Source organism: Quercus suber, unplaced genomic scaffold (assembly GCF_002906115.3).
Source record: "Quercus suber isolate HL8 unplaced genomic scaffold, Cork oak 2.0 scaffold_163, whole genome shotgun sequence".
NCBI lineage: Eukaryota > Viridiplantae > Streptophyta > Magnoliopsida > Fagales > Fagaceae > Quercus > Quercus suber.
Window position 1 is genome coordinate 1,041,867 of NW_027069624.1, and position 11,183 is coordinate 1,053,049.

Below are 11,183 nucleotides of genomic sequence, written 5' to 3' on the forward strand. Positions count from 1 at the left end.
CAAAAACACCTAAGTTGTCGCCAATGATTTCTCAATTTACTTGAAGCAAATAAGCAATAGCATATTCTTTGCAGGTTTCCTTTTGTGAGGTGTCTAAAATGCTTTACAAGAGCAACGTCTGTTCAATCAATGGCTTAGACAATATTCAAAGCAGATATCTTACAAAAAGTATCTAATCGGTATGCTGAAGCTTGAACAAATTAAGTCATTCTCAACCACACGGGAAACGCACACAACAAATATGTAGAAGCAAATACTCAGAGCTTCATATTACACAATATTAGCCAATGGCCAAATGAACCACTAACATCACTTTTTTCTTTCTTTCTTCTTTCTCATTAAAATCAGTAATTGTTAGTACAATCCAAAAAGTCTAGATCCTAACAAAATCTATTCTTATTCTTGTAGAAAAAGGATGTCCTATCTGTTATTCCTAAATCAATATAACCTCGGTTTCACTCGCCTTCCATTCACATCACTACTATCCAGGTAGAACTCATTATGGTATGCACGAACCTTGACAGAATGCTCACCGATCCTGGCCACATATTGCAGCAATTCAGAGAGGACAGAGGGGCAACTTTCCTTCAAATATATAAACCCATCTGTTTGCATCACAGCTAAAAACAACAATACAACATAAGTCACTAACTGGTATTCATAAAGAAAAGGGGGTTAGAAAAACTCTAAAAAATTGACTAATTTAAATTATTCTTCAAGAACAAGGAAAATACAACATAATATGCAAGTTAATCAATAAAGCACAACTTTTCCCTTGAAGCTCAATAATGAATAAAAAGCATTTTTCTTCCTGAGACATCAGAAGATGACACCTTATTGGATTGGTTTCTACGGTAGTCAAACTAATAATTGAAAGAGGTTCCAATCATTTCACATTATTAGATGGCTAACACTGAACTAACCTCACACATGACATCTCAGAACATTCATTGGCTGTTGGCCAGGGGCCAAACAAGACCACGCATAATTTGGCCATACAGTACACTTTGTAAATTTTTAACAAACCATACATGAAATTCCCCACAAATGAAGCTATATAGTAACAAATAGGTTAAAATAACTGACATACAACATAAAGATTGTTTTTATAGATGCTCCTATACAAGTAAAAGAACAAGTTATAATGATTACAAAAAAAGAGAGAGTATTAACAAACATCACTAGCCAATCTCAGGATATGTTTCTATTTTGTGAAAACTGCTTCTAGAACCATGTTTGCCCACGCAAAATTAAGTCTTAAGGCTTCTCTTGCTAACATGTCAGGTTCTAGCCCAGTTATCCAAAATCTTTTCATGTGAACAGCATGTGGGGTTTGAATATTAACATCTGGATATACACACATCATTTCCTACAGAACTATAGAACAGCTTTAAGAGCACATTGAAAAATCCAAAACAGAGGTTGTGCAGGAAAGGTTTACCTCTTAAGTTTTCAGGCAGCGCAATGAATTTGAGACATACGTCTTTCAGTTGGAAACAATGGTGCTGATCTGCCAAGGCCAATGTTGTTGCAACAGTGTTTATGGCAACATCCTCACAAAGTTTAACCTCACAGAGCAATCTGAGCCTCTCAAGGGCATATCGGTCAGCTGCTGCCAGCAGATGTTGAGCCATCAGTGTAAAGGCCCATTTAAAGTTTACACCAAAAAGCTCTTGCATGTCTGGTAGGGCATCCCAATACATAAAATGAAGTAAAACCTGCAGTCATCAAATACACACAGAAAAGAGAATAATTACACTCATGCAAGCTTTACTATTACTATTGCAATTATAATAAAATTAAATGAAACTTAAGGAAAACCTCTAAATCTCTATTAGCCTAAAAGCAGAATCAAATAAACAACAAATTCTCACCAGAGCTATAAATGCTTAGTCACATGTATGGTGAAACACAAGTGCATGAGAGGACATATTAAAACAATCAAAGCAGAGTCATAATGACTTTAGTTTTTAGCCAATGAAACTGAACTGAGTTCCTGTATACTTTTTATTTTAATAAGTAATGGATGTATACTTCTTGTATACTGATTTTGAGATTTAATGAAATTATATTACTTACCAAAAAAATAAACCAAGCTTTTCCACCTAGACAACAATCAGTAATCATATCTGCTTCCCAACAATTTGATTTATGTTTACACCAAAAGAGAAAAATAATTTGGTTTATGATAAATGGCACGGCAGATCTATTATTAATTGATATGCATTAAATGTGCAGCTGAACCAGGGAAAAAAAAAAAAAAAAACTATGACAAATGTTTGGAGGTTGAGAGAGATAACCTTAAAAACTGGAGCCGTCATCTCTTCAACTTTAATGCACTGACTGTTTTGATCCTTCATTGGACCAAAAAGTTGTGCCCTGAACACAGGTGAGCGTGCTGCAAGCACCAACTTGTGGGCGGAAAATATCTCCCCTTCAACTTCGAAAGTCACATCAGTGTTTTTTCCACTTTCTAAAAGCTTCCCAAAATGTTGACCAATATCGGGAGGTGGCACTGCTATAGAGTAAATCTTAGGTCCCTCAGTTTGTGTCTTAACAACACCAACACAACAATGAATTATGAGACAATCATCTTTGAGGTAGTCTGACGTCTCTAGAAGACTTCTTTTGAAGAAGCGTTTATAACCCCTGCAATATCCAACAGCAGCATCTATTTTATTTCTGTTTGTCATCCACTGAACCTTTTGTGAAACTAAATGCAAATTTGAATAAAAAGTGGGAATGCCAAACTGGTATCTCTCATGACAACAAAAACAGAATAGGTTGCTCCAAGAGATTCTGTAAGTTCCATAGAATATTAATGCATTGCTCTCACTAGATGATGCTTTCTTATACAGTTAACAGGTCACTGTGATGTCACAGTGGTCTACTTTTTGGTGAACATAAGAATTGATGCATGCACACATGAAAAGGTAATGAATGCCTATAGATGAAAATCATACTAATAGAATCTATATAGTCAGCACTCTTTTAAAGGAAGATTTCTGGGAGGCATCTTCCACCACCCCCCCCCCCCCTCTCCCTTCTCCCAGNCTCAATTTGTGAGGCTATTCTAGTGACATGTTACTTGATGTGGGTCTTCAATATTTCACCTTTCATAGATTTGGGAAAGCATTATTGGTTTAGGAAGTTACATTAAGACTGCATTCTATAAGCGACTTGTTCTAGTGACTATATGTGACATGTATTTACGAGGGCTTGCACTTTATTATAGGGAAAGGGGTGAAGGACCCCCTAGAGAGCAGGGTCGTCAAAATAAGGATGTCAAATGCAGCTATCCAGAATAAAGTGGTAGTCGACTTCTATTTGTTTCATGCGAGCATGGAACACAGAATTAGAGACTATCTGGATCCATCTCCATATGTAAATATGGAAGACTTAACTAAATGGGAGTAGGGGATTTCAATTAGAGAGTGGCTGGAAAAGGACCTTTGTCACTGTGGCCCTTATCAACTAGTAGATCAAACTCCTCAACCAGATTCTTTGAGGCATCCACCTCAACACACACACACACACACACACACACACTCTGGGGACCATCCTTTTGTTGCAGCATACTCCTCAAATTACAGATTCATACGGGCCTTGGGCGCCTTTTCATGACATCCGCTAGCCCAGTCATTCTTTCTTGTGGATCTGGTAGGAATTTCACCCTCCTTTCCTTTCGGTTGATCATTTTTCTAATAGATATAAGCTCCAAGCTTATGTGAGAGGGCAAATACATATACAGGATAACGAGTTTCCTCCTTGATCAAAGAAGTTAATGTAAGTCATCCCATGTAGGACCAAAAAAGTAGTGTTTTCCACATAAATCATTCTCTTGTATAGGTATGATGCTGCACAAAATGGCACCGGTGGAACTCTGTTACATACATGGAAAATGGAAGCCTCGATTATAATCCAAGGCAAAAACACCTAAGTTGTCGCCAATGATTTCTCAATTTACTTGAAGCAAATAAGCAATAGCATATTCTTTGCAGGTTTCCTTTTGTGAGGTGTCTAAAATGCTTTACAAGAGCAACGTCTGTTCAATCAATGGCTTAGACAATATTCAAAGCAGATATCTTACAAAAAGTATCTAATCGGTATGCTGAAGCTTGAACAAATTAAGTCATTCTCAACCACACGGGAAACGCACACAACAAATATGTAGAAGCAAATACTCAGAGCTTCATATTACACAATATTAGCCAATGGCCAAATGAACCACTAACATCACTTTTTTCTTTCTTTCTTCTTTCTCATTAAAATCAGTAATTGTTAGTACAATCCAAAAAGTCTAGATCCTAACAAAATCTATTCTTATTCTTGTAGAAAAAGGATGTCCTATCTGTTATTCCTAAATCAATATAACCTCGGTTTCACTCGCCTTCCATTCACATCACTACTATCCAGGTAGAACTCATTATGGTATGCACGACCCCCCCCCCCCCCCCCTCTCCCTTCTCCCAGTATATGTTTTTAGCAGCTTTTTACAAGAAATTTTATTGAAAAATGTAAAGATATACAAAAATGTGAATCAATCCCTCCACAAAGAATACACAATCACAACAACAAAAAATCTATAGAATTAACAAATGATAACAAGGGTATGCTACCAAAGCAGTCACCCTATCATCCAAGGACCTCAAAAGAAACTCTTTTATTACAAAATTAGGTCACTCAACACCACCAAAAATGCTGCTGTTCAGATTTTTAGCATTTCAACATCAGTCCTCCTGACCACCTAGCCCCAAAAAAGGTAAGTTGTCATGGGTTTTGGCCCCTCCAATGAAGTTCAATTGAGACTACCTGCCATATATTTCAATTTTCCCTCTCTCTCTTAGATTTAAACTGAGTTCATGATATCTTAATTATACAGAACGAGCAAAATGTTGAGACCAAAATTGGCATGAAGTCAAAATCTGATATCCTTGAACATTAATTACTAGAAAAAAGAAGAAGATAAATAAAAATTACACCCCCCCCCCCCACCTTGATCCTTGATCCAAGCAGAAATTAAGGAACAAAAGCTTTAAAAACATAATTCCTAGTATCAATGAGCACATAATACATAACCCAATTAATTAATAAAGAAACAAGCTGACAGTCTGAACCTATAACCATTCAGACTTAAAGATAGTTTCTATCCTTACTCAAGTAATTTAGTCACTGAACCAACTCCAAGCATTTACCAAGAAAAACAAGTAAAGGAGAATCAAGTGATTGAAATTCAGTTCAGAATTTGAAAAACAGCAGTAGAAACTTCAGGAAACAAATAGAAAATGCATTCCAAATATTCAAAATAAACAAGCACAGATGAAGACAGGTAACATGAATTATGAGATTTTCAGAATTATGACGTCAAGAAGGAACTTGAGTGCAGATTCTGAGTTCACCATGTTCATTCATTTATTTATCAAGCATTTCAATTATGTATTCAAACAAAGATTGGGGCAGAATGTCAATCATGAAAGAAAAACAAAAAACAGAGGGCAGGAATACAATAATACCAGCTTTTACAATCACATATTCTTGCTTTGAATGCAAATCCAAAAGCCACTTTTTTTTATGAGTCATTTACCAATCAATCAAATTTTGTTTGAAATCAAGAAAATTACTTTCAAACTTGACACATGCATCCACAATATTTGAGGGGTAAAAAAAAGTGGGCAAAAACATTACAACAACGAAGACAACAAAGCCCAGGGTTGTCTACAGATCTATAACATACTAATCAGGGCCGCTCGCATGACCCCATTTCTTATAAATAAAATGAAATAGAATGAATCTATCACTTTACCTCAAAAAAAAAAAAAAAGAATGAATCTTATTTCTTTCAAATAAATAAAAAAAGAAATTCATTTCTTTCATCTCCCAATGCAAAAACAAACCAAACTTTTTATACTCATTCATCAATCAATCAACAAGTACATTCATTTTCAATTGCATCACCAAAGAAGCCAAGAAAGCTTAATTCTACAAAAATACCATTTCTTGCTCTATAAATTCAAACCACTCTCAATTGCATCACAAAAATTAAAAATTATCACATGCTTCTGCTATATCTTAAGGGTACAATATTTAATTATCAAACAACATAAAAATATCTTAAAGGGTACAAAGAAGTGGGCAAAAACATTTTAAATGAAAAAGAATGAATGAAGTCCAGTTCTCATAATCTCCGAACGCAGAAACAAAAAGAACCAAACTTTGAATACTCATTCATCAATCAATCAACAAATATATTTCATATTCAATTGCATCACCATAGGAAATCAATAAATCTAACATTTAACAAATAATACCATTTCCTGCTCTCTAAGTTCAATACCACTAGCAATTGAAACACCAAAATTATAAATTACCACATGCTTCTGCTATACCTTAAGTGGTAAAAAAAAATATATGGGAAAAAACATTACAAATGAAATAATTGAATGAAACCCTTTTCTTTTTATCTCTAAATGCAAAAGGACAGAGAAACAAACTTTGTATACTCATTCGTCAATCAATCAACAAATATATTTCATCTTCATTTGCATCATCAACGAAAACCAAGAAATCTAATACTTAACAGATGATACCATTTCTTGCAAGAAACAAATATATTTCATATTCAATTATATTACCAATGGAAACCAAGAAATCTTACATTTAACAAATAATACCACTTCTTGCTCTCTAAATTTAAGACCACTAGCAATTGAATCACCAGAATTAGAAAACATAGTACTAGTAATCATTTTCAATTGCATCACCAAAGGAACCAAAAAACCTAACATTTAACAAGAAATACCACTTCTTACTCTCTAAAGTCAAAACCTTTTGCAATTGAATCACAAAAAATTTAAAATCACAGAAAATCAACAAATATATTCAATTTCAATTGCATAACCAAAGAAAATCAAGAAACTTAATATTTGACGAATAATACCATTTCTCGCTCTATAAATTCACAACCTTTTGCAATTGAATCACAACAAAATTAAAAATTACCACATGCTTCTACTATATCTTTAATGGTAAAGGAAAAAAATAAATAAATGTGGGCACATAACAAATTAAAAAATTAAATGAAGACCAATTCAAAATATAACATAAAGAACCAAACTTTGTATTAATCATTCATCAATCAATCAACAAATATATTCAGTTCCAACTGCATCCAAGAAAGCTAATATTTGACAAACAGTAACAATTCTTTCACATAAATCACAAAAAATTTAAAAAAATATATCACATGCTTCTGCTATATAGGGGTTAAAAAAAGTGGGCAAAAACATTACAAATGAAAAAACTAAATGAAAACCAATTCAAACCATAACATAAAGAACCAAACTTTCTCTTACTCAATTCATCAATCAATCAATCAACTACATAATTCAATTCCATCCAAGAAACCTAACATCTCACAAATAATTACAATTCTTTCACAATTAAAACACAATTTTTTTTTTTAAATCACATGCTTCTGCCATATCCAAAGGGGTAAAAAAAAAAACAAAGGTGGGCAGAAACATTACAAATGAAAAAAACTAAATGAAACCCATTTCAAACCATAACATAAAGAACCAAACTTTCTATTATTCATTCATCAATCAATCAATCAACTATACAATTCAATTCCATCCAAGAAACCTAACATTTAACAAATAATAACAATTCTTTCACAATTTTTTTTTTGATAAGTAACGTAAGAAATTTTATTAAAAAACCAACCAAGTACAATGGAGGTTTACTACAGTGGCACACTTCAAAAACCCAGATTACAACGATCTATAAGATCGGAGAGAGAAAAACAAGAATAGGAAGGCAAAACTAAACTCCACTCAAGGAGAGTATGGAAAAAGAAAAACTTAATATCAAGAATAGACCATTCACAATCCTAAAAAAATCTAGCATTCCACTCTTGCCAAAAGCACCAAAACAAACAATGTGGCACAAAACAAACAAGAATAACAATTCTTTCACAATTAAATCACAAAGGATTAAAAAATATCACATACATGCTACTGCTATATCCTAATGGGTTAAAAATAAAAAATAAATAAATAAATAAAAGGTGGCCAACAAAGACATTACAAATCAAAAAATTAAAGAAAACCCATTTCAAACCATAACATAAAGAACCAAACTTACTGTTACTCATTCATCAATCAATCAACTATATAATCCAATTCCATCCAAGAAACCTAGCATTTAACCAACAAAAACAATTCTTTCATAATTAAAACACAAAAGTTATAAAAATAAAAAATCACATGCGTTCTGCTATATCCTAAGGGGTAAAAAAATAAAAGGTGGGCAAAAGCATTACATATCAAAAAATTAAAGGAAACCCATTTCAAACCATAACATAAAGAACCAAACTTTCAATTACTCATTCATCAATCAATCAATCAACCATATAATTCAATTCCATCCAAGAAACCTAACATTTAACAAATAATAACATTTCTTTCACAATTAAATCACAAAAGATTAAAAAAATCACATGTCTCTGCCATATCCTAAGGGGTAAAAAAAAGAGTGAGCAACAAAAACATTACAAATGAAAAATATTAAAGGAAACCCATTTTAAACCATAACATAAAGAACCAAACTTTCTATTACTCATTCATCAATCAATCAATCAACTATATAATTCAATTCCATCCAAGAAACCTAACATTTCACAAATAATAAAATTTCTTTCACAATTCAATCACAAAAGATTAAAGAATATCACACACTTCTGCTATATCCTAAGGGGTGTAAAAAAAAGGTGGGTAAAAAGTACCAAAAACATTACAAACGAAAAAATTAAAGGAAACCCATTCCAAACTATAACATAAAGAACCAAACTTTCTATTACTCATTCATCAATCAATCAATCAATCAACTATACAATTCAATTCCATCCAAGAAACCTAACATTTCACAAACAATAAAATTTATTTCACAATTCAATCACAAAAGATTAAAGAATATCACATGCTTCTGCTATATCCTAAGGGGTAAAAAAAAAAAAAAGGGTGGGCAAAAAGTGCCAAAAACATTACAAATGAAAAAAAAATTAATGAAAACCCATTTCAAACTATAACATAAAGAACCAAACTTTCTATAACTCATTCAACAATCAATCAATCAACTATACAACTCAATTCCATCCAAGGAACCTAACATTTCACAAATAATAAAATTTCTTTCACAATTCAATCACAAAAAATTAAAGGTGGGCAAAAAGTGCCAAAAACATTACTAATGAAAAAAAAAATTAAAGGAAACCCATTTCAAACTATAACATAAAGAACAAAACTTTGTATTGCTCATTCATCAATCAATCAAATCATAACATTTCCTTCACAAAGAAAAATTAAAAAAAATATTACCACATGCTTCCGCGATACTTGAGAGTATAAGGTCCAGCGTCCATCATGCGATTGAAATGGCTATGAACCTTGTGATTATCCCTGCCACTCTGGTCCAAAAGCGTGAGCTCAAAGAGCGCCCTGACATCGGTACCCTCGCTCGCCAACGCGACGAAGAGCGATACATAGGCGGCGTTATCCTCGCCGCTCTTGCCGTCGGGGTAGAAGTAGACGGCCCAGGCGTAGCCGCCGACGGCGAAGGTATCGGAAGCGACGAACTTTCCGACCCCCATGCCTTTCGCTAAGGAGTACCCATTGATCTTGAACTCGTGGGTCCCAACTACTGTGTCGGTGCGCGACGTTGATGACGACGAAGAGGTTGACGGAGATGGCGGCGGTTGGGACACAGACGACGTCGTCGGCGGTTTCGGACGGAAGTCTCTGTGGTTTACGATTGTGCCCATCAACTGAGAGAGAGAGAGAATTTGGGGGATTCGGAATTTGATGTTTTTCTTGGTTTTCTTTTTTCAATGGGAATTGGATTCCCAGCTAAGGTGGGGGGAATTTGAGAATTGAGATATTCGGGATTTGGAATTGGAAAAGGATTTTTTTTTTTTTGGGTTGGGGCTGTTTGGCTGTGTTATTGATGAATTTGGTTGGGTAATCTAAAAGTTGGAGTGTCAGAAAGTGAGTGTGAATTGTGATGAATGATAATTGAACATCATTTCTACTGCGAATATTTATGCTGCACTATCATCGGCTTTTTCCATTTTTTTATTAATTTTTCTACAGAATATAATTATTATTTTTAATTTCTAATATATTATATAGTCTCATGAGTTTTATTTGTCAATAAATTTAAAGTTTTTGAAGCCAAAGAAGCATTGACAAAATACACTAGCTTTCACTTAAAAGAGTGTTTTTTTAGGAGGGATGTCTATGGGTTGGGTTGAGTGGAATGGGAGGCCAACTTGCACCCAACTCAAACAATTTAGGGGTTTGAAAGTTTGAATCCTTTGTCAATGGAAACTGAATGAGTATTTTATTGAGTTGCCATAACAAATCTAGGGGTGGCATTGTTGACAAAGAGCCATATGACAATGAGAATTGAAAATATTGCAAATCGAGGTGTAGCAATGGCAACATGGAAGAGGGAAAAGTATCTTTAGTTGGTCAAATATAATAAACAGTTGTTTGCCACCAAGATCCAAGATTAATTTCTGTTTTTGAAAAATGATTTTCTCCTCTATTTGAAGAATTTTCACTTACGACTTATACATAAAAATCATTGATGTCCTAAGGAAGCTATCTAAACCATTTGAACCTCATCAGCCCGAGTCAAGTTGGTCAAATTAGGTAGGTTGGTCGGATCTTTGGACACCCTTGAATCAGTTGAATGCATTGCAATGGTGTTCAGATAATGTGCCATTGTGCCAACTTATGAGAGGGAACAAAAATCTTGATGTATTTTTTCAATATACATAGCATTACTCATTTGAATTATTTTTTCAATATACATAGCATTACTCTTTTGAAGGTGAGGAATGAGAATTTTCTACCATACAAATATCAAAAAAATATTTATAAAATTGATTATAGATAATTTTAATATGTAAAAAGATAAAATAAATGTTAATGGCACCTGTCTTCTATAGATTTTTATTTTTTCTTAGGCTTTCCTTGATGTAATTTTGTATATAGTTGCTGACTTATTACTTTCTTTGAATAAAATTCTGCCGTTTACTCTTTAAAAAAAAAAATCAATTCCTAACTATGAAAAGTTGAAAATGTTTATAAAGGTTTTACAACAATACACAATGTGTTAAAAAT

At 33.5% G+C, this 11,183-nt stretch overlaps 1 protein-coding gene across 1 annotated transcript; it reads right to left on the reverse strand.

Annotated features, from left to right (window-relative positions):
- Positions 1-191: 191 nt before the first annotated feature.
- Positions 192-10,093, reverse strand: LOC112003761 (BTB/POZ and MATH domain-containing protein 2). Its single transcript, XM_024035971.2, has 4 exons — positions 9,375-10,093; positions 2,301-2,649; positions 1,442-1,718; positions 192-620 (listed from the first exon to the last, which is right to left on the reverse strand). The coding sequence occupies exons 1-4, from the start codon at positions 9,815-9,817 to the stop codon at positions 439-441; spliced, it is 1,251 nt and encodes a 416-aa protein (XP_023891739.1). The 5' UTR covers positions 9,818-10,093; the 3' UTR covers positions 192-438.
- Between the last annotated feature and the right edge of the window lie 1,090 nt (positions 10,094-11,183).

What these genes read in the sequence shown, in the direction of transcription:
- LOC112003761 (XM_024035971.2), bottom strand. Translation starts at nt 9,817, where the DNA reads ATGGGCACAATCGTAAACCACAGAGACTTCCGTCCGAAACCGCCGACG. An exon ending in TGACGGCTCCAGTTTTTAAG is followed by an intron (nt 1,719 to 2,300) that starts GTTATCTCTCTC and finishes TGATGACTGCAG; the next exon opens with GTTTTACTTCATTTTATGTA. An exon ending in GCTGCCTGAAAACTTAAGAG is followed by an intron (nt 621 to 1,441) that starts GTAAACCTTTCC and finishes TGTTGTTTTTAG; the next exon opens with CTGTGATGCAAACAGATGGG.